Consider the following 24,511-nt stretch of genomic DNA (forward strand, 5'->3'; position numbering starts at 1 on the left):
TTTTTTACATTGGTGAATGTTTACTTTTTTTTTCTCTTTAAATTAGTTTTTCTATTTGTTCTTTGAATCTTTAGTTCTTTCTTTTTTTAATTATTGAAGTCTTCAAATATAAACTATTAGTTGCTGTTAATGTAAACCGTTTACTTATTATAACTTTTGCTGCATACAGGGGGTTTCAAATAGAACTCGCAAAGCTCAGTGTTTAAGTTCACTAATGATTGTATGTTTCTTTCTGCCTGTGTGGTCATCTACCTGTTTGTCAGTATATCTATGTAACAAATAACTCCATGCTTGGCTGCCTGGGTGTTTGTTGGTATCTCTGCATAGCGGCATGTTTTTTGTTTTGTTTTGTAATGTGTCTGCGTGCCTGTCTGAGCACAAGAATACTAGAAAGTCACACCAACCAACCAACCAACCAAGCAAACAAACAAACAAACAAACAAACAAACAAACAAACAAACAAACAAACAAACAAACAAACAAACAAGCACACTAATGCTCAGATACATCATTTTCGCAGACAACGTTGGTTGGATTATAGTCAAACTCGTTGGAATCGTCACACAGGTTTTTAGAAGTTTATTAAGAACATAGCTATGATTAAAAGACCAAAATATAATGTCAAAAACAGACAATGGGGAAAATATTATCATCTTGGTAATATGATGCATCAGCTACACATCACAATCAAATAATAATGAACTTTATTAAGAGTTTACAGAAGCTCTCAGTACTGCATTGCCGTCAACAGTTTATAAGTCACTTATTCGCAGATAAGTACTAAAGTATAAGGAAAAGACTAGAAACACAACTGTGGATATATTTTTGTAAATCTGAGAGGAATGCTGTAACAAAACAGTTACAACAACAACAACAACAGCAGCAACGAAAACAACCGACAGCAAATTATTGTAATAGTATTTATATATTCTTTGACTTTATATTCATAGGTAAGGCAAATTTGTTTATACTTGCGCTACTCAGTTCTGATAAAAGATAAAGTAACTTTTACATTGTACAGTACTACTGTTTATCGCTGTCATTGTCTTTACACACTCGCATATTAATCAGGTCTCCATGGTGACTCAGGACAAGGTCATGCTCCTCTGCGGGGTTGCGACCGTTTCTTCCCGAGAGGGTTGGAAGCTGGAGAATCGGTCCCGCAGCATTATGAGGACTCGACGCTTGAGGACGAAGGAAATGAGAAAATACAAGCCTTGTGAAGCGTTCAGCACGATGTGGGCGATCCACAGTTCTTCCAAGTCGACAACAGCCGCGACAAAGCAGAAAACCCAGGTGAAACCCATGATCAGAGTGATGCGGATGTAGATAAACGCCCTCCGTTTGTCATCTGGCTTAGATCCCCCCTGGCTGGAGGTCGTGGATTTTCGTATCAGCTTTGCAGTGTGGAATATGGTAGAAAACGCGCAGACAAAGCATGCGAAATTAAACAAGAAGGTAAGGGACATTGGAGCGATCACCAGCCACAAGATGGCGCTGCGTGACCCTATGTAGCACTGACCTCCAGTGGCGTAGCCCACGTCGTAGACGCCGTAATGATCCATGACACCGAGGCTGACGACGACAAGCAGCGGCAGCAGCCAGCACAACATGATGTAACACCACAGGATACGACATCTTGACCTCTTGGACATGTGGCCAAACGATTTACTTCTGAGAGTGAAAGCCAGGTCGAATGCCAGAGCCGAGTTCCAGAGAAACGTAGCCAACAGGCTCCAGTGTGAGAGCCAGGCAACGGCCAGACACAGCCACCCACGGGGGATTGACATGAGCAACATCAAACCTTGCATCATCAGCATGGAGGCTGAGAGGGACATGACGATGATGCCGGGTACGTTGCGCAGCTTCGGCAGCAGCAAATAGGTTAGCAACACCAGGAACAGGCTGACGATGGAGACGAGGAGGCAGATGAAAGTCGCCAGCTGCTCCACGGAGTAGAATCTGAACAGAAGCAGGTACCTTTCATCGTTTAGTGTCAGACTGTTACACACCCCTGCTGTTCCGTCTGCGCGAATAACAAACTCGTGGCCCTTGTATTGCTTGCGGTGAGGTAGGACAACCAGAAGACCATTCTCTATTATATAAGATGTTTGTGACAATATGGCTGCTCCCTCTGTGTGGCAGTTCGGAATATCCGGGTCTTGCAGAACACACAGCGCTGCTTGGACGAGAGAGACCGTGGAGTTTTCTGTCGGGTACAGCTGCAAAGTAAAACCTATTCTGTCTATAGGATAGAACGTGGACAGCCTGCGGACATAATATTCGCCCGAACCATAGGTCTCTAAGGTCAGATTTCGGGATTCGAAGGTAAGGATTCCAGTGCTGCAGCTTCCTGTCTCGTTGATTAATGTTTCATTAATGTTGGACAGTAGTACTGTAACAGTTCTTCCTATATCGGTTTGAAGAAGTTCAACGGGATTATTCAAAGCCAGATATGCTGCATGGACCATGTCACGAACGGTAACATAACCACTTTCAATGTTAATGTCTACGATCCAGTGAGACTTATTTTCAAAAGAGGAAGATGTCACCGACTTGGTAATGTTGATGGTCTGATTCAAGACCATTTCAAAGGTTGCAGTAAGGGTTTGCACGGCTGTTCGCACTTGGACATCATGATGAGAAGAATTTTCAACGATGACACGGAAGAACATCTGGTGAGTCCCGTTGGGAAAGAGGAGAAGACTTTTGTTAGCTACAGCAACATCCCGCAGTAGACATTGACCTTTGTACGGGTACATCTCAAGAGGACATTGAAGTGGCCGACAGCTACCTATGTAGATGAAGTAGACCTAAGTGAAGAAGTGTCAGAGTCAGAAGTGCCATTCTTGGATTTATTAATTAAGTCAGATTTTATTAGTCAAATTTTATTAGCGAGAATCAGGAACTTTGAAGCATTTACGCAGTAACATGAAAGGAGACAACCATGGAATGAAATAATCTATACATACAAACCACAATTTTGGTGTATTGTTCATTATTTTTTATTATATTATTATTTGACGCGAGGACAAGTATAAGGAACTTTACCTTTGGTGTGGAACTGAGAGGTGTGAGGGTATACTTAGCACTGAGCTTTCGCTGTGTGAGTTGTCTAAGTAGAATTATTAGAGGGGAGAGTATTTGTGTTATTGTGACCTGACCAGTATCAACTTAAAAGACAGATAACAGATAAGACGAAAAGAGCAGAAAAATCGACAGTGGGAGCTTCAGTAAAAGACGAGAAGCTCATGGACAGGTCGTTGTTTGAGTTGAAAGAACGCGTGTGGACATCGTGTGTGTGTTGTTCTTATGACAGTAGCTTCCGTGAAGAATGCCGATCATTTGCTGACACGTATACTCATATAATAAGCGAAAATATGAATATATGCTTGAAACCCGTACACACTAGTCAAAGGAAAGGTCGTTAGTCACCTGATCGTCAGAACATTCGATGTCCGCCGGAAAGATCTGCCCTTCTTTGGTGTAGTAAGACCAGGAATCTTCTTTGAAGTCGAAAAATATTTTAAAATTTGGCTTAAAGTTGTTGGTTGACTGGAATTGGTATTCTGCAATCGTTTAGACATTTACATTAAATAATTGTAAATTGAAAACATTGTCCTGCCTGTATTAGATTTTTTTAAATGTAGTATGTTTTAAATCACATCATCGTAAAGAAACAATCACAAACATTGATGTTCTTTTTAATTTTGATGGCCAGGGTGTCAAGGCGATTTCTTTTTGACCACATCAAACGTTTAATATAATTGCTATATACATATAGAATATATGAAGAATATGACTTTTCAGAGTTTTTCCCATCACAAGGCTGGAAGGAAAAGTAAATGTTTGAACGAAACGAACTAACCAAAGCTTGCTAGGAAGGAATAAAGCAGGCTAGCTGGCAAGAATCCCCCAAAACGAAAACTTGGAAACGTATTATTTACCATTTTGTGGCTGGTTGAAATTTCCATCCCACCTTATAAGTGGAAAATGGGTTAGTTTATAAGTAAGACCTAGTGTCGAACTTTTGACGAGGTCGGTTGGTGTACATCTACACAGGAGATTCATGTTAGTCGATTCATCTTGTTGACAGATTCGTCCGTTTTGTTCCATGTCGCGTTCAAGTGCATCATACGAAGAAAATGTTGAATTTGTGTAGTATCCATAGTAAAACACATCAGTATCCAAATCCCTGAGCTTGTAGTCGTGACAGAACGCGCAGAAAATGTTTTTAAAAATAATGTGTTTATTGGTCTTCAGGACTACTGGAACTTTGGTGATCGTATCATTCACAGAGTCGCCTTCACAGAGTTGTTGTTGTTGACTGTTATGTGCTGTTGTGGAATTGTCACACCTGATACATAAAAACAGCTTGATTCGTAATTTAGTATTTATATGGATTTTAAACATGACTAGTACTTAATTATTCTTTTGATCTGTGAATAATTTTGCAACGCGATTCACCGACATTCATTAGTAATACCTGTTAATGTTGTCTAAAAATATATGAAAAAGAGTTAATAGAAAAATAAAAATATGAAAGACAATCATGCATATAGGTAAGCAAGCAGGTTAGACAGATATAACTCGTTTTTGGAGGTGACGTCATTAATTAACGCTCACCTGGACACCATGACGTAGTACACATCATCACTAGTGGGCAAGAGAGTGCAATCCATGAACCGGAAGAGCTTTCCCGCAGTGGCGGTGCATTCCTTTGTGATGAAAGTGTTCAACAAAGAAAACAAGACAGAAAAAAGTAAACGTATATCAGCAAAGAAAATAATCATCATTGAGAATTTCAACTTTGCATGGCTACAGTAACGACACATCTTATTTATCAGCTACAATTCTTTCTTGAAATAGTATTACTAGTTAACAAGAAGCTCTGTGTAAAAAACTGTAGAAATAATAATAATAATAATAATAATAATAATAATAATAATAATAATTTTGCTCTCTATATATTCCGATGCTGTGAAAATGCACTATCTCTTGATTGGCGTTAATTTTCTTACCATAAATGTCTTTTTTTTAAAAATTAGATATGCTAGGGAGCAGACATATATCCTACCGATCTGAAAAAACAATATTTTTTTTATGGAGCCTTTTTATCCAAGGTTCCCAAAGAATCATATTAATTAGATTGACACATTACCTTATCTATATCAGAGCCTTGTGTTGGCGTAGTGTTAAAACAATTCTCACACGAGTCGAGAGAGTAGTTCCACTGATCGGCGACTGATGTTATTTCAGTTTTTGCTTGCTGATCACCTTCATCAAAATGAAACTTGTTTCTGTGACCTGGAGAGAACTTTATATATGAGTCTCTAGTTGTAGGATAGCGGTCAGTTTTAGTCTAGACGAGAAATGTGGAAGATTTTCATGTCCCTCTTACAGTTACCACATAGTAGCAGCGTTTTAAACCAAACAGTTATAGCAAAATGACAAACAGATTTTAATGACAAGAAACATAAACACACGAGATGAAAAGAAAGGCAGTAAAATGTCAAACACTAAAATAACTGTCACCGTTTAATTTTGTTTTGTCAGTTGGACTGCTTGTACATCCAGACTGACCTTTCTTATGTTAACAAATTTAAATTATAATCCAATCGTCAGTGCTCCTTTTTGTAAAAGAGGTAAATTAACATATAGAAAAGAAAATAAGCACATGTGGTAAAACAGAAGAGGTTTAGGATAAAAGTATGTGACAGAATGAGAGAAACCATAACACCTCCCAATGAGCCAACCATAAACAAAAATGAAACAACAACTGCTTGTGTAAGACAAAATCCAGAAAAAAAACCTTCAAAATATTTGAGCTTGGGAATCAGTAAAACCTCAAAACTTACCGTCAACACTGAAATAAAGTGGTGCCAAAACAAAACACAGTTTCATAATGCCGATCTTCATCTTGTTATCCGATTTCAATTTTATTATAATTTGAAGGAAGACTTGTTGCTGCTGGGAGCTACAACGAAATCCCCATTAAATAACTGCGATCAGTGGAAGACAGACGAATGAACGATCTACAAAGTATGTAATTAGATATAGAAGTTTAGTTTAGTCGTCTGCTACACACATGTGACCTGAAGGATTCATTAAACTTTAGGAAAGGCCAGGCTCAGTATTCCTACACCTGTACCATGAAACAATCCGCAGACTACTTGATCCTCCACTCGGACCCAAGTTTCTTTCTGGAATTTTCAGGTCCGCCTAAAGCATGGCAAGATAACATGAATCCTAAATGATGGTCAGTCCACTGAGTAGCAAACTTGAAGAGAAATACTATTGGTTGTTAGTATGATAATATATGTGAGTGATAATTGTAAGAGTGGCATGGAGGGATGGTAACACCTACAACTTGCTTTAGTCGCACGTTCTGCGGAAAGTACGGAAACGAGTGCAAGTGGAGTGGATGGCTGTACAAATATCAGGTTGGAGTCATTTTGTCCTCTTATCTTTGGTCCAAGTGTTCGATCTCTTTTAAAAATTGAAACAATACAAGCAAATGGTGTTTGACTATAGGGGCATCTTCACTTATGGTAGGAAAATTTAGTATCTTACCTGCTCGGCACCTTGTTTGAAAAAACAGGCTCCACTCTGAACTCGAATGTTGACGATGTAAATGAAGGAAATTTAATATTTATAACAATGATGTCGCCATTAAACTTTTGTACTACTCGTAGAATGCATATTAAAGTTAAGAGTATTTTTGTATCTTACTAGTCAACAGACAGCAAGGCTTTCTCTCGGACATCATTACATTTGATTTCATCAAAATCTATTTCTTTTTGTCTTACATTTATTTATTCTTTCTCTGTTCTAGTTTGGTTACTTTGATTCTTTTTTTATGTGCTTTGAGACATAATCATGAGGATTTTCTTGCAAAAATGTAGATTTGTTTTATTTTGCTGCAGAAAGGAAAACTCAACCAAAACTCGGAACATCAGATGAAAATGTAAAAGAACTTTACACCAGCCAGTAGCCTCGAGAAAAAGTAATGTGTGTTTGCCTCCGTTTGTCTGTCGGCTTGTCGTGTAGAAAATACACGAGTGTCTGTGTTCGCATGTATGTCCTGTTTATCAGGATATTTTTTCAACAATTGACTCTGTGTGTTTACCTGCCTGTCCGTCTGTATATCCGTCCTCTTAGTCACCTGCTTTTTTTTTTTTTTTCTTTTTTTTTATCTAAGCAGAAGTATATACGTGATTGTATATTCATATATAGTTGTGCAGCTAGTAAAGCCATAAAAATCTCTTTCTTTTCTTCGCCATCCCTTCACACACAAACACACATAGGCTTTGATAACTCAATATTGTTGGAAGTAAAAGCATTCACATACAATCGTAGATCATTGTTATACATCGCTACCTCTGTCGATTGATACTCTCAGGCAATCAGATCACTATGGAAACGCTTGACAAGGTTATGCACTTCTGGGGCTTGCAATGAATCCTTGCCATACATACAGAGTATTGTTAAGAGGACCGAGAGGTACCCGAGAGAACACGTGACACGTGCAACTGTGATCGCACGTCCTGTAGAAGGTCCTGAAGTGGTTCATCGGTAAGTGGACTGCTGACCAAACACCACGAGAGCATTTTTCTGGATTTGTTTTAGTCACAATAGGAATACTGAGGTTCTGTAATCAGCAGAGTAGCTTGATTGAATGGTCGCTTTATTTGCCAGTACTTGAACAGTCACTGCACGAACAATTGGCAACGTCGATGAAAATTGATTTTGTCACACTCCCTTTGTACATATTCTATTCGAGGCAAAAAAAAAAAAAAAAAAAATCACGCCGCATTTATGTACCCATACGTTGGTATATCTGTGTAACAAATAACCTCATGTGTTTGGCTGACTACCTGTATGTTAGTGTCTTTGCTTTTTTGTGTCCTGTAAAAATAAAATAAAAATAATAAAAAAAAACTGCATGATAAGCCTTTTCAGAAGTTTATTTAACCATTTTTTTTATTGTAACATGGGTTTGACATGCAATGTGCACACAACATTTTAGAAGTTTAGGAACAACATGGCCATGACTAAAGACAAAGATCTGTTGTTGGAACTACTTGGAAAACCTTTGACCACAAGGTCTTAAGGACAGGTATCTGGAATAATTCGACTGAGTGTATGTATGGGATGCCTTAGGTTACAGAAATAAAAAGAATCAGGGTTAGGAGTTAGGCTGAGGAGTTTCTAGAATCAGACACAAGACAAAACTGTGAGTTACTGAAAAAGATGATTGTATCGAGGTCTTCCGGACAAATACTAACAATTACTTGTTTGCAAATAAACAACAAAATATCAGCAAATGGAACATCATCGAGAATCACAGCACCAGCTATAATTTCGTAAATCTGAGATTAATGCCAAAACACAAGAGTTACTATGACAACATCAACGGCAAAATTCAAATTTTAAATACAAAATGGTCTAACATAATGACCAGAACGATAATCGTTCGTACACTTTCCTGTAATTAAATAGCTGCTAATTTCTTTAAGATGGAGGACGTGACATATTTTTCAAAAACCAGGGATATACGTAATACATTAAAAGGTTTTCTTTTCTCTTTTAATTGCCTTCTTTTATTTACAAATATTTCATTTATATACCCCAAACAAAATTTGCATTTACCAACAGTAAATTACTGTAATATTATTTTTAAGTTAACACCTTATATTTTATAGGAAAGATAAGTTTTCTATGCTTGTGTAAATCATAATATAGAGGTTACAAACAATTTACATTGTATATTATTAATGTTTATCGCTGCAGTGGTTTCCATGATGCCGCTTGACAAGGTCGTGTTTTTCTGTGTGGATGCAGCGATCCTGACCGAGATGATCGAAGACTGGAGAATCGATCCCACACCAAACTCCACACTCGACGCTTGAGGACAAAGGCAATCAGGAAATAAAAGCCTTGTGAAGCGTTCAACACAATGTTTGCAATCCATAGTTCTTCCAGTTGGACAAAAGCCGCGGTGAAGCCTACAGCCCAGGTGAAGCCCATGATCAGCGTGATGCGGATGTAGACAAACAGTCTTCTTTTGTCTACTGGGTTATATGGTCCTTGGCTGGAGGTCGTGGATTTTTGCATCAGCTTTGCAGTGTGGAATATGGTAGAAAACGCGCAGACAAAGCACGCGAAATTAAACAACAAGGTGAAGGACATAGGAGCGATCACCAGCCACAAGATGGCGCTGCGTGTCCCTATGAAGCACTGACCTCCGGCAGCGTAGCCCACGTCGTAGATACCGTAGTGATCCATGACACCGAGGCTGACGACGACAAACAGCGGCAGCAGCCAGCACAACATGATGTAACACCGCAGGATACGACTTCTTGACCTCTTGGACATGTGGCCAAAGGATTGACTGGTGAGGTGAAAGCCAGGTCGAATGCTAGTGCCGAGTTCCAGAGAAACGTTGCCAACAGGCTCCAGTGTAAGAGCCAGGCAACGGCCAGACACAGCCACCCGCGGGGAATTAGAAAGAGCAACATCAACACTTGCATCGTCAGCATGGAGGCGGAGAGGGACATGACGATGATGCCGGGAACGTTGCGCAGTTGAGGCAGCAGGGAATATGTTAGCAACACCAGGAGCAGGCTGACGATGGACACGAGGAGGCAAGCGAAAGTTGCAAGCTGCTCCACCAAGTAGAATCTGAACCAAAGGAAGTACTTTTCATCGTCTACCGGGGAACTGTTACATACTACTGCAGTTCCGTCGGCGCGAATAACGAACTCGTGGCTCGTGTATCGCTTGCCGTAAGGCAGAACCACTAGGACGCCATTCTCTAACATGAAGGATGAGTTTGATAACATGGTTGCCCCCTTTGTGTGACAGAGCGGCATTGCCGGGTCTTGGAGGACACAAAGAGCTGCTTGGAGGAGAGAGACCGTGGTGTTGTCTGTCGGGTACAGCTGCAAAGTAAAACCTATTCTGTCTATAGGATAGAACGTGGACAGCCTGCGGACAAAATACTCGCCAGATGTATTCTTCTCCAATGTCAGATTTTCGGGATTCGAACGTAAGGAGGCCAGTGCTGCAGCTTCCTGTCTCGTTGACTAACGTTTCGTTAATGTTGGACAGTAGTACTCTAACCACTGTTACCTCCTCGGTTTGAAGAAACGCAATTAAATTATCCAAAGGCAGATATGTTGCATCGACTATCTCACGAACACTATTGTAAACGTTTTCAACGTTAAGGTTTATGCTCCAGTGAGACTTGATTCCGGAAGAGGAAGATGAGACTGACATGATAATGTTGGTGGTCTGATTCCAGGCCATCAGAAGGGTTTCAGTAATGTTTTGTACGGCCGTTCCTACTTGGTCATCGTTATTAGAAGTATTTTCAATGATGATATTAAAGGACAGTTGGTGAGTCCGTTAGGGAAGAGGAGAAGACTTCTGTCAGCTACAGCAACATCCCGTAGTAGACATTGACCTTTGTACGGGTACATGTCAAGAGGGCATAGGAGAGGCTGACAGTCGCCGATGTAGATGAAGTAGATCTACGAGAAGACAAGAAGCGTATTAGGGGTGTAATTATTGTATTTAATTAGTCAGATTGACGAAGCAGTCACGCAGTAATATGAAGAAACACAACCATGGAATGTTAGTTAAGCATATGAACATTGTATTAATTCAAAACACGATGTTGATGTATGATTTTTTTGCATTGATTACATAACATCATGATGTACTCCCAGGCACTCGGAAAAAAGCGCATACAACACACAGAAACATGGGATGTTACACGCATGTAAGAACAAATAAACTTCAAGACCGTTCACATGCATCCACACAAACATATTCAGAGATATCACTGGAACAGAAGCAATGCATTTACATACGCATTTACAGTCTGATACCGATCATACCAACTCGTATATTTACATAATAAGCCCACACATGAAAACCATGCATGTAACCCGTACACATTAGTCAAAAGAAAAGATCATTAGACCTGATCATTAGGACATTCTCGATGGTCGCAGGAATGGTCTGCCCTCTTTCGATGTAGTAATAACAGGAATCTTCTTTGAAGTCGAAAAATATTTTAAAATTTGGCATAACTTTGATGTTGGGTGAGCCCGCTCCAACTGCAATCGTTTAGACAAGTACATAAATAATTGTTGATTTTATTATAATCTATTTGTTATCTTATTATTTCTAAAGTACATGATCATAAAGAACAAAAACTAAGGTAGACATAATAAACTGCGCTGCTCTCTTTGATCTTGATGGTCTGTGTGTGAAGGCGATTTCTGTCTGTCTTGTTAATGTTTAAATTAATGGCTGCATTATGTAATATATAATATTATGTAATATATAAAGAGAATGACTTTTCATACTCTTCATCACTATGTCTTAATAAGCGGCGCGCTTATATTTGGGGAAGTCAAATTATTTTAGCAGAAACAGAATAGTACAAACACAGAACTGATTTTAATACACAGTTATTGTTTCTTGTGAAGCTAGTGTAGCTTGAGTAGCTACAAAAAATCTTCATTAGCCACTTACAGGTGGGTTAGATAACCGATGGTTTTTGCAGGTGAAACTAAGATTTTGTCAATTTAAAGATATAAAAATTAACAGTTAAGTTGGAAGTGTTTAAAAGGGAAGTTTTTGAGCCATCAGCCAGCCAGCCAACCTAAGGTAAAAGCAAACAAGCATGTACGATCGCATCTTAAAAACTAAAAATGTTTAAAGTATTATTACTGTCGTTATTTTGCGCTAATTTTTCAGGATACTGTTGGTATCGTATTTGGATTGGTTCTCCGGGTGACAAGAAATTTGGTTTGTTAAGACGATTTATGTTAAATTAAAAAGGAGCCGAAAGAAAAGTTTTGTTGAATCTTACCACCCGGGTTTAGTGTTGAACGTCCGGGGAGGGCCATTGGTGTACCAGTACATAAATTTACAGTCATTTCTTTTGACTCGTCTGCTTTCAAGGTGCATAAATTTTTCTTTATGCCACTTTTAATTTCTTCCTGTGAAGTAAAAGACACGTTTGCCTCGCATTCATAGTAAAACTCCTTTGTTTCCAGATCCTCCAACTTGTAACCATGACAGAACGCGCAGAAAATGTTTCTAAAAATTATATTCGGTTGGTCTTCAGGACGACTGGCACGCTGGTGATCGTTTCATTGCTAGAGTCGCCTTCACAGAGTAGTTGTTGTTGTTGTTGGTTGTTAGACTTTGTAGTTGAATTGTCACACCTGACACATAAAATTAGTTTTATTTGTCATTTAGTAAATACACACAGGATGGCAAGCAGGCAGGTTAAATAAACAGACAGGCATGTAGATCGGGGGGGGAGAGAGAGAGAGCGGCTATCACGGGAAAATGGTGATATAGTGGGCTTGTAGTGTAATTAGATGACGTCATTCATTAACGTACCTAACGGCTCCCATACTGTCTTTGCAACGACATTGGTTACTGGGGATGACGTCATAAATCAGTGCTCACCTTGACACCATTACGAGGTACGAATCTTCATGAATGTGGAAGGGAATGCAATCCATGAACGGGGAGAGATGTTCCTCAGTGGCGGAGCACGGCTCTATCTTGAAAATGTTGCCAGTCTACCAAGAAAGCAAAATAGAAAAAGTAAACGTGGACATACATGATAGCTACATTGCTGTACCTGGTTTTCAGCAAAGAAAACGTTTAATCTGTTTCAATAATCTCAACGAGACGAATAATAAATGTAATGATAATTATTATTGCCCTCTAAATATTGTGATGTATTGGGATGCTTTAAAAATGCCTTTCTGTTGATTGACGTTAACTTGATTTACTTTAAATTTGTCTTTTTAAATTAGACAAGGTAGGGCACACAGACATAATCATATATCCTCCCAACCTCTAAAAAGGATACAATATTTACGGATCTGTTTATACTAAGTTACTAAAGAAGCATATTAACTAGACTGGTACCTTAACCTCATTCATGTCAGCACCTTGTGTTGAACTAATGTTAAAACATTTCTCGCACCAGTCGAGAAGGCAGCTCCACTGACGTATGACTGGTGATACTTCAGTTGAGTTTTGCTGATTACCAGGGTGAGCAAATTTATTCTTTGTGTGACCTTATGGAGGAAAAATTTAAATATTAGTTTAACGTTCCAACGATTGTCATTAACATTCCAGGGCAACTGATATTCTGCGTTTTCTCGTCAAACGCGATGACGGTCACAGGAAGCTGGGAACTTTGATGACAGAAATTCTCACCAACTACTTTAACATGTTACTACATGGGAACATTACAGACAAAATTTCCACGACAGTCACTTTATTAAAATAACATTAAGTTAGTCCACGAAAAAGACTCAGCAATGTGAAAATCAAGTGCAACAAGAAAAAAAGATTTAGCGAACATACAAATGATGCAAAGTGTATATATATATATATATACAACAATTTTGTCTTATTTAAATCAGTTCCACGCTATCCGAACATCCAGATGCTACAGTAGTGATAATTACTATTATAACCACTATCCATTCTTAAATCCGCACACAAATCAACTTGGTAATTGTTAAAAAATTTCCATTATATAATTCAATCGTCATTTTACTTTTTATTTTTTTGTAACAACGGTAAAAATAACATACGGATAAAAAAATACGTGGTTAACATTTTCTAAGGAGACTTGGGATAAGAGTATGTGGCAGAATGTGAGAAGCCAGAATACAAACCATAATACCTACAATTAGTCAACAACAAGCAAAAATGGAATAAAAAGTTACAACATCCAGAAGAAAAGATGTTTAGAATATTCAAGCTTGGGAATATCTCAAAACCCTTGAGACTTACCGTCAACCCTGAAATAAAGTGACGCCAAAACAAAACACAGCTTTATCATGCCGATCTTCATCTTATTATCCATATTTTTAGTTTATTTTATGTAACTCTAAGAAGGACTTGTTGCTGCTGTTTCTGGAAGTTACAAAGAAATCCTCATTAAATGACTTGCGATAAATGGAAGACTCCCGCTGCACGTCCTACAAAGTATGTTATTAGATATAGAAGATAGAGAAGTTTAGTCGTCTGCTTAACACAGGTGACCTGAAGGATTCATTAAACTTCAGGAAAAGCAAGGCTCAGTATTACTACACCCGTTCAATGAAACAGTTCGCAGAGTACACGATCCGTCCACTCGGTCCCAGGTTGAATTCTGCAATTTTCAGCTCTGTGTAAAACACGCCAAGATAATATGAATCCTAAATTATACTCACTCTACAGAGTAACGAACTAAAGAGAAATGCTATTGGTTGTTAGTATGATAATATATGTAAATGATAATTGTAAGAGTGGCATGGAGGGATGGTAACACCTACAACTTGCTTTAGTCGCACGTTCTGCGGAAAGTACGGAAACGAGTGCAAGTGGAGTGGATGGCTGACCAAACATCACGTGGCGTCACTTTGTCCTCTTATCTTTGGTCCAAGTGTCTGATTAAAAAAAATGAAACACTACAAGCAAATCGTGTTGAGTATAAGGTTATCTATCTTCACTTGTGATAGGATCATTATCATTTATTATAATTATATCACAATTTTGTGGAAGGTATAAGCAGGCAAAACTAAAGTTATTTTTATTTCTGGGTTAATGCGTTTCTAATACATTTGCTTCTTTCAGATTTCATTCTTTTGTCTATTTTAAGTCTTTTGTCCTCTTCTCCCTTTATCACTAAGGTCTCCATGTTCTTTAAGAAATATTCATCAGCTACTGATCATGTGAAACAATGTAAATTTATTTTAGTTTCTTGCAGACAGTAAGCCACAAAAAACAAAACAAAACAAAAAAAAAAAAACCAAAAACAAAAGAAAACAAGAAACAAAAAACAAACAAACAAACAAAACAAACAAACAAGAACAACAATAATAAAACAAAAACAAACAAACAAAATAAAAAATTGGTCAGGAAGTTGACGTCACTGCAGATGAACGAGTTAAGAATCTACGTGTAGAGAGAACTTTACAGCAGCCATTAGCCTCGAGATAAAGCGTGTGTTTGCCTCCGTTTGTCTGTCTGCTTGTGTAGAATTACACGAGTATCTGTGTCCGCCTGTGTGTCATGTTTGACAGGATATTTGTTCAACAGTTGACTGTGTGGTTTACCTGCCTGTCTGTCTGTATATCTTTGTACTAAGTCCTAATCTGGAGTACCTTGGTGTGTTGAACACGAACATGACCATGAAATATTTTTATTCGTTCTCGTTTTGAATATATTTGATATCGTTCATATTCTGTTTCAAGCCTGTGAATGTATCCAGTAGGACTTAGCGACGTCATACATGAAACTACAATGATGTCATATTGCATCACATAGCATAATACCGTCATGGACACGTCATTCAGAGTTTATTGCGTCATTTTCTGATGCAATGCAGCACTACTACCAATCAGGTCTCTATGGAAACGCTAGACAAGATTATACCCTTCTGGGGCTTGCAATGGATCCTTGCCATACACACTGATTATTGTAATAAATGCATAATCAAGCTTCATGTTGCGCTGTTTTTGCTCGATGACATGGTCCAGTAGAGGACAGAAATGCCCGAGAGAAAACGTGACACGTGCAACTGTGATCACACGTCCTGTAGAGGGCGTGGAAGTGGTTTGTAGGTAAGTGGACTGCTAACCAAACACCAGGAGAACCTTGCTTATTTGGTTTTTTTCAGTAACAATAGGAACATTGAGATTCTGTCCCTGCCAGGGTAACTTGGCTGAATGGCAGCTTTTCTTATTAGCACGTAAATATTTCCATTAGTATATATATATATATACATACAGAGGAGAGGATATTCTGTTAAACAACGTTGATATCGGCAATGAGTATAATAAACATTCATTAGTTAGTGGAAAGACTAATAGGTTAATGGCACAAGCCACTAAAAATTCGTGCTTCTATTAATTTGTGTATCGTACTCATATCTTGAGTTTCTTGCTGGTTGTTTACCCCACGACACTTCCTGCTTCCAGCAAGTCTCGTGCACAAAGTTCATCACAGTCTCACGTGACTTGCTGGGTTCAGTGACCCCTGATGCTACACGATGGCGGCAGGATAAACCTAGAAGCAACAACTCGTTCGGGTGTCGACGTTAAAGGCAGAAAATCATTTCATTAAAAATAGGAAAATTGACATCCATCAGTATTTAAACAAAAATCGAGCTTATTATTATTTTCATATTTCAGTTTTTTGCTTATTTCAGGATCTCCTCGGAATTTTGAAATCAAATTATAAATATGCAATAACAAAGCTGACCAAAGACAAGTCTCGCACCATTACATTACAATCTTTATTCTATTTCCACGTTAATGCCACACAAGGAAACAATCATATTCAATTATTCGGCGTTGACTTTAAAAGCAGGTGCATGTATGAACAACCAGTCATGATGCCATACAACAGATTAATTCTCTGTTCTCCTACCCAGTGCCCATCACATTTATCACACTAACCCCCACCATACAATGGCAGTTATCTCCCTTGAGTAGTAATGACTGTCGCACAGTTTTACGTTGAATCGGCAGCCGCTGACAGTCTGTGAGCGATTGCCAGCTGTCTGGTTGCCTAGCAACTGCCATCGATCTTTCAAAGCACGCGTGCCCGCGCTGGGCTCCAGTGCTTGACTGCGAATCAATACATTATGAAAATCGAGCGTAAACATTTGCGTGGGTTCGTCCATGTTCGTCCATGCCCATCCTGACGAGGCAGGAAAGTGGAAGGAGGAACCAGCGTCACAGAAGCTGTGGACGAAGCTCGACTGTGTCTGTGAACAGTCAACTAGAAGGTTTGCTGTTCTGGCCAGGGACCGAGGGAAGATCCACAGACCACATTCCACAGAGAAAGAGGTTGTGTCTGCAGGCTGGGCGACTGGAACCGTCAAGATGGCTGCCAGTACAGTGATGTGGCTGCTGTTTCTGATGGTGTGTGGCAGTGATGGCCTCTCTGTGCCAGACCATCGCCACCACAGACACAGCGACAGGGACATTGACCCCTGAACTCCTGGCTCAGATCCTCAGCCAACAACGAAACGCACAGACTATGGTGAGTGGAGATAACTGGAAGTCTCAAGGTACTGTCCTGCTGTATGATGTATACTTTGACTGTGTATTATTTTTTCTTCATTAATATGTCTTCATGACAAAAAGCAGCTTTAAAAACAATATACAAGCATGGAGAGATCCAGAGACCAATCCTTCCATTTTAATATACTTATTTACTCCGACAATGTGACGCTGACCTATCTGTACTGATCCCAGATTAGCAGGTGATTCATCAATAAGATTAAGGTCATAACAATATCAAAGTTTGAAAATTTTATGCTCAGGTATTATTTCATCTGCAATAACAGTTATTAATGTCGCTTATGACAGTATTAACGGCTAATCGTCTGCAGGATGTTTTATAGGCTCATATTTTGAAGTCACGTGTTCGTAGTCACTTTGTTTTGTAGATACCACTAAGTGATTTGTTCCTCGACTTTTAAAGATTCCCACAGAAAGTAGAGACTGGCCATCAAAGGATGTCAAGCTGGGGGAGGTGTCAGGGGTGGATGTCGCCCCGTCAGGTGAAGTCCTTGTCTTTCATCGTGGAAACAGACCTTGGACTAAAGAGTAAGTCTTTGATATCTTTATACCTAGTTTCTTTCTGTCAGTGTTTCCCCCACTCTCTCTCCCAATGCATTATGTATTTACGCGTGCATATTTGTGCATACTATTTTTATTTATATGTCCCTACGCGCGACTCTTTGTACACAAAACACACCCCTCAGAGACAACAATGCAACAGAAAGCAAATTCAAAGCAAAAAAAGCTCCTTCTCTCCTTTCCCCACCTCTGAGCCAAAGAAAGCTAGAGAGCATGCAGCACAAATATACAGGTGCAAAAACAAGGAAAAGTGGAATGTCTGAGAGAGAGAGAGAGAGAGAGTAAAAGAGCAGGCATCAAGACAAAACAGACAAACATAGTCACTAGACTTTTCTGCTTCTGTCCTTGGGTGTCCAGAACTTTTGACGAATACAACGTGATGCCCGAGAACCAGAGAATCAACATCTCGGATGCTGCTATTGTGAGACTGAACGCAGCAACAGGGCAGCTCTCGTAGACAGCTTTGGAGCTAACATGTAAGTACTGACAATTGTAAAACTATTTTAAATCTCATGTCCATTAATAAAAAATAAAGTTTAATTAAAAATGAAGTCGTCGTTGCTCTAAACCAGCGCACCCATCGCCCCGCACTTTCTTTTTTTTTTATTAGCATAAAAAAACCTGGCTTCTTTGAAGGCAAATCTCTTAATGCTTCATAAAACTACTGAATCATGCAGCCAGAATACATCTTTTGAGAAAAAAATGTATTGCCATGTGTCTAAACGTATCAGATGACAATTGTGTGATCACGCCATGTTCATACACCTAAGTCCTCTCAATCATGTGGAGCGTGCACACTTCAAAGCCTTTGCCGCCTTTGATGTCCGAAGGGAAAGCACGCGATCTTACCCTTAGGTGAGCAGATGTTGCTCACATGATTTGCCGTTGATAGGATTTCCCCCCAACATCAATGGTCTGTAATGTCGTCAATCACTCAGTTTGACTCATGATAGCCCTCCCATCACGCACTGCGGCTGTACCCACATTATCTACACGATCGCAAGCATTTGCAGTCCATGGAGGTGATCGTAAAATAATGAAAGAGAATAAACCTTAAACTTTCATATAAATATGTAAATGATGTAGTGAAATGAATAAAAAGCCTCATCCCACTGTCACCTTGTTTAATAATTGCCACATTATTATAATATTAACATATTCAGCGTAGTTTCTATTCTTCTCATCTCTGTAGATACAATAATCACCACAATTTCAGTTTCAGAGAAATTATAGTAAAAAACAGCTTAGAGCAAGCGCTGAAATACAGAAGACATCAGATTTGCAAATCCCCCATTGCACTCAAAACGAAGATGTTCATCAAGCAGATTAAAGGGAAGAACGTAAAAGAACTAAAAAGTGACATTAAAAATATTTAAATAAATTAATCTTAAACCAAAGCATAAGTGTATTGACTTGCTGAAGTACCTTGTCAACATGTTGTTTACAGCCTCCTGCCCTTGTCTGTTATTAATGTTCAAAAATACACCAGACTTTTATCCAAGCCTTAAATAATAATTTTAGAAGATTGCATTTTAGAAAGTAACATTTCCTATGTGATGCTTACATAGAAATCGGGGATGCGAAGACGCGTGCATAGCATCAATTCATCTTCATCGCATTCAGTCATTGAATGATCGTTCATCCATTCAAGAGGGAGAAACTTTTATGTTATCGTGCACGACGAATGCCTTGAATAGATGGCTGGCAAACACATCAAGAAGATTAAAGGCACACACACACACTCACGCACGCACGTATATATTCATACACAATACACAACCATACGCACAACGACACGCATACATCACTAGGCTACGCATGCAAGCGAGCACACACACACACACACAAACCACATTCTCATATTTTCACGTTCCCATGATGTTAACCCGCTATTCTTACTCTGACGACACACACACACACACACACACACACACACACACACACAACACACACACACACACACACACACACAAAGACCTTTTATCTTATGCTAGCTGTCATCATGGCGCCACCTTTCCATTGCAGGTTCTACGTGCCACACGGACTGACGGTGGACAAAGACGGGAATATCTGGCTAACGGACGTCGGAAGGCATCAAGTAAACAGCCATCAACTAGCATCACCATAAAGCAAACAGCACTTAATAGAATAATCTCTTTGCTCTAAGATGTATTGTGATCTTAACGAGGTTTCTTTCACATCGTTTACGAGATTCCCTGCATTTTGCTGTTTAAATATCAAAAGCTCGTCATAGGCACAGATCTTCATTTTCATTAGATAATAATTTTGCGAGAAATAATCACGACATATCACAAAACAGGCTATAACTGTGTTTTTCTCATAATGATGTTGATGAGGCAAATAACGATGCCACTTTCATGTGTATTTATGAAGGTTTTTCCGATATCGGCTATAAAATATCGCACACTTATTTCCCCCGAGGAATATTTCCATTCTGGAATAACTATCAATAGATTGTTTTCCTGCAATATTCGAGGCAACAAGTAATGAATCTGTCATTATCATGTCGATGATTAAGACAAAAATACACTCAGCAGACATCGAACTGCTGCACTCGGCAGATGTTAATGTCTAAAAGAGCGACGACAGTCAGAGATGCTTGGGTTGTCAGGAAAAGGACACCTTACTTTGGCACTACGGACACATGGAATTCCGACAGGATTGATTGATTTCGATATAACACGTGTGTCATGGAAACCATTTTATTCCTAGCAAGCGTTTGGTGGATTGTTTTTCGGCATACATAACACAAATTCATGCAAATGACAGTAAACAGTAATTTAATTTTCGGAAGTTAACCTATCGGTAATGTGTTCAGAAGGGATATGTTAGAGATGTGTGTGGACTGCGGGACATAATGGAAAAAGTCTGTTCACAGACGCCACAAAGTAAATTTCGATATTAACAAAACAAAAAAAAGAAAAGAAAAGCTGAGAGATTAGAATAATGTAAAAAGTATAAATTATCTACGAACATTACAATATTAGCCTAAGTTTCAGACAAGTAGAGAGATTCAAAGTTCGAGATGATTACCATTTTCTCAACAGGTACTGAGGATTCCAAAAGGAAAACAAGAGCCGGACCTTGTACTTGGAGAAATGTTTGTACCCGGAAGTGACGACAACCATTTCTGTAAGCCGACGGATGTTGCTGTTGCAGAGAATGGCGACTTCTTTGTGTCCGACGGGTATGAAGCGATGCTAAATATCTCCATTATTTCTAATAGTTATTTATTTGTAATGTTTGCTTATTTTGGCATCAGGTTGATCATGCGTATTTTTGTGTTGGTGTGTTTGTCTGCGAGTACTCAAACCCGCGTTGACACAATATATAAAAAGACTGAAAAGAAATTGAAAGTAATCGGAAATTTTTGTGCATATGGTTCTCTTGTGCGTGTATTTTTTCATTCTTAAATCATTTAAGTGCAAATTAGGTTCGGATTATGGCGATTTAGAAATAACGTTTTAGACAAAGTGGTAAATTTTATAGTAGTACTACGACAACGAATAAACAATATAACCTTAAGTTCATTAGAGTTTAACATTATTTGTACACTAAATATTATCTGTATATCTGTTCTCCATAAAGCTATTGCAACAGCCGAATCCTCAAATTTTCCAAAGAGGGCAGCTCATTGGCAAGTGGGGTGTGGAGCAGTCTACTCAAGGTTTGGCTTGATCTTACTCCTTTAATGACTTATTGCCTCTGATAATTAATAATCATGCTCATAATGTTTAGTGTCTCGGTGTTTTGAACTCTCGTTTGACCTTTGTTTTAAAAAATGTTTGCTATAACTATCCCAGGTTCTATGATAAGATCACATGCTTTACTTGACTGATCGACGACTGTTTACATTGAAATGGTCTCATTATTTGCCTTTACTGAGTTTAAAGGTCAACTTTCTGACACTAAACTAGAAAATTTATGTAACTTTCTGAACATCAGTCTGGTATTTTGAAATGTATTGCCCAACTACAACCGAGAAGATGCTTTCACATAAATAGATGCATTTGATTAATGTGTCGTAGAAGTAAAGGGGATGTGACAAATTTTTTTTCTTTTCTTACATTAATCGCGTCCGACGAAAAACCTCGGAGAGCACCAGTCTAAAGAATGAAATATCCCAGGTTTTGGCACATCTGGTATGAAAGCTATATGTAGCTTTTATGAGAAGGGAATCAAAGCAAATTAGTGATTAACAAAAGAGTAATTGTCTAAACACACTTACCATCAGGCCAGCTTTTTATTTTGGCGAGTACAGCGCTCATTTCACATTTATGTCAGGGGCAGTAATTTTGGAAAAACGCTGCTTGTCTCCTTTCTTCGGTCCTTCCCTTTAAGATGTCAGGCACTTATTTTACAGTTGGGTCAGGTTGGTCATGTTTACTCGCGCCCAAAGGATACCAATCCGGTTAAAAAGGGTGTTGACAGCCTCGAACCCCTGAGCTGTCCGCTTGCCCTTCTAGTGTGAGATGGCGTCATCGGCTGTTGTAAACATTCTTTGTAATAAACAATGGAAATACCAAATAGGATGACTCTTGCATTTTAGTTTTAATATTTTCCCCTCTCTCTCCCTCGTTGTGAAGCTGCCGGATGGCAGGACTCGCCCTACAACCTTGATGCCTCACAGCCTCGCTCTCGTCGAGGACCAAGACCTGATCTGCGTAGCTGACCGCGAGGACCAGAGGTAACTCATGAGTGCTTGTTTGCTCTTTTTTAAATTTCTATAACGAGTGAAAAATGTTTGTATTTAACATTTGCCACTTTACTGCTTTTGAAGAGGTTGTTCTTTGGTATCCTCTACCAGAGTGTTCTATAAATTCTCACTGAATATTTTGTCGATGTACTTGCGAAACTGTACTTTCTTGAGGTAGCGTCGAATAAGATCCACAGTTGACTACTTTCCTCCATTTGATTGCGATTCCTCTAAATTTTCTTAGTGAATGATGGACTGAATGAGAACTGTAAAATATCTTGTTTGCAGAGCTTTGTGTTACTACGCTGGACTACGCGACCCAACGCTGGTTGGGCAGTTCGCCCTTGACCTTGTTCCCGAGGGTGAAGTAGGCCAAGTGTACGGACTAGCTTATGATAAAACAGGTATGTGTACACTTTCCACTGACACTATTTGTAAACTGCAATTGAAATATAACTTTCAAAATGGTCATAAAAGTTGTCAGAAATACAATAGATTTTAAAAGGAAGTATAAGGTGCTAGAAAGATAGTGAAATAAGATAGTAAAAAGTAGAAAAAAAAATTATGTATTTGCTAGAGGAGATATTAAATTAGGAAAACAGTGTTTGTACTTAACATGATTCCATGATGAAAGCTTTACTCTCCCATCGATGGACTCAGTGATATCTTTTAAGCCTATTTAGTGTCTTTTTCACATTTTAATTGTCGTTGCCGATAACGTATGAGCACGCGTATATTAGTATATGCCAATAGTAGCGTAAATGGATTAAAAGCATCTCGGCACGTGGTTGTTGTTATAGATGACGTCATGTACGTGGCGGCGCTGCTGGCCGAGAAGCCGGTGGAAGTAGACGGCAACAGCTTCAGTCCCGCGCGCGTCTTCACCTATGACCTGCAGGGCAACTACCTGTCCGGCTGGGGCTTCATAACAGAGGTGAGAATTCTTAAACAAAGTGTATTGCTTCGACAAGCTCCTGAAGCACAAAGATGTGTTTATTTTATTTCACTACAAGATAATTTTAGAAGTCCACATGACATTTAATTAATGTTGAAGCAAAAATGAAAAGAAAACATTTGTTGGATCTGGAGGTGGGTTCCTCTGTTCGTGTCTCTTGTGGTTGTTGGATGCAGGACGGTGCAAGTATGGAAGAAAAGATAAAAGAAGAAAACTTGGTGTTTGTTTGCAGGACGAAGCGCTACGCGGTCCCAGCATCCCTCACGACATTGCAGTGTCACCTAGCGGGAGAGAGATCTACATCGCAGACCTTCTGCAGCACACGGTGCGCAAGTTCGTCAAGGACCTCCCTGATACTCCTCCCAGCGATGGAAGGCCGAGTGAGGACAATGGAGCATCAGCCAGATGGAACTCCTCCCCATCCAGTCCAGAAACTCTCTAAACGAGGAAAGCCAAGAAGCTTTATCCGATCACGTGCACATTAACCACTCAGAACACACGCAGATTAGATGAGCACTAGTATGGTGGTTCAGCAAATATCTTTACTTGTTGTGATACTTTGAGTGTATATACAAATAATTTATTGGTAGAGATTTCATTTTTTAAAAATTCGGTTTTAGGTAGTAGACACTTTTAGGGCTAATTCTCTAACCATTGGAGAAATTGTATTAAACATCGAAATTATGTTAAAGAAATTGTTCTGACGCCAAGAATGAAAATGTTTCAGCCAATGGCTTTTTAATGTTCACGGAATTGGTAATTCATGGTAATGAAAATGAGCGTTTATTTTTAAGGCCAATGGTTAGGACATAGAGGTAGACAAACTGTGGAATTTCGGCGACAGGGCAGAATACGAAAAAAGCAGGAAACATAAGCTATTCCTTTTGTAAATTTGTAAAAAATTAGAAAATGAATTAGACTTTAATTATATGATCATTACAAACTGTAGTTAATTTTGAATACATTTTAAATCGTCTAGTTACCAACCGCGTATCGTCAGTGCGATGAAATGTCTTTCAAAACTGTTATTTAAAATGTTAGGTGTTGAGTTTCATTGTTGACACCAATATTTAGTAGAAGCGAATAAACTATTAGTAAATGACAATTTTCGAGGCATGTTTGTATGTAAGTGTGTCATACCCTTCTCACCCC

The 24,511-nt window shown here is 38.9% G+C and overlaps 2 protein-coding genes across 2 annotated transcripts; one reads left to right on the forward strand and one right to left on the reverse strand.

Moving 5' to 3' along the window:
- Positions 1-8,781: 8,781 nt before the first annotated feature.
- LOC112554381 (G-protein coupled receptor Mth2-like) lies at positions 8,782-10,064 on the reverse strand. Its single transcript, XM_025222139.1, has 2 exons — positions 9,246-10,064; positions 8,782-9,120 (listed from the first exon to the last, which is right to left on the reverse strand). Exons 1-2 carry the CDS (start codon positions 9,873-9,875, stop codon positions 8,782-8,784), a joined length of 969 nt encoding a protein of 322 aa, XP_025077924.1. The 5' UTR covers positions 9,876-10,064.
- Positions 10,065-16,844: 6,780 nt separating this feature from the next.
- Positions 16,845-24,461, forward strand: LOC112554259 (probable peptidyl-alpha-hydroxyglycine alpha-amidating lyase pgal-1). Its single transcript, XM_025221964.1, has 10 exons — positions 16,845-17,085; positions 17,530-17,654; positions 18,045-18,163; positions 19,713-19,785; positions 20,756-20,895; positions 21,297-21,375; positions 22,295-22,395; positions 22,693-22,808; positions 23,205-23,338; positions 23,592-24,461. Coding segments are annotated over exons 3-10 (855 nt in total). The 5' UTR covers positions 16,845-17,085; positions 17,530-17,654; positions 18,045-18,161; the 3' UTR covers positions 23,802-24,461.
- The last annotated feature ends 50 nt before the right edge of the window (positions 24,462-24,511 follow it).

Source organism: Pomacea canaliculata, linkage group LG13 (assembly GCF_003073045.1).
Source record: "Pomacea canaliculata isolate SZHN2017 linkage group LG13, ASM307304v1, whole genome shotgun sequence".
Lineage (NCBI taxonomy): Eukaryota > Metazoa > Mollusca > Gastropoda > Architaenioglossa > Ampullariidae > Pomacea > Pomacea canaliculata.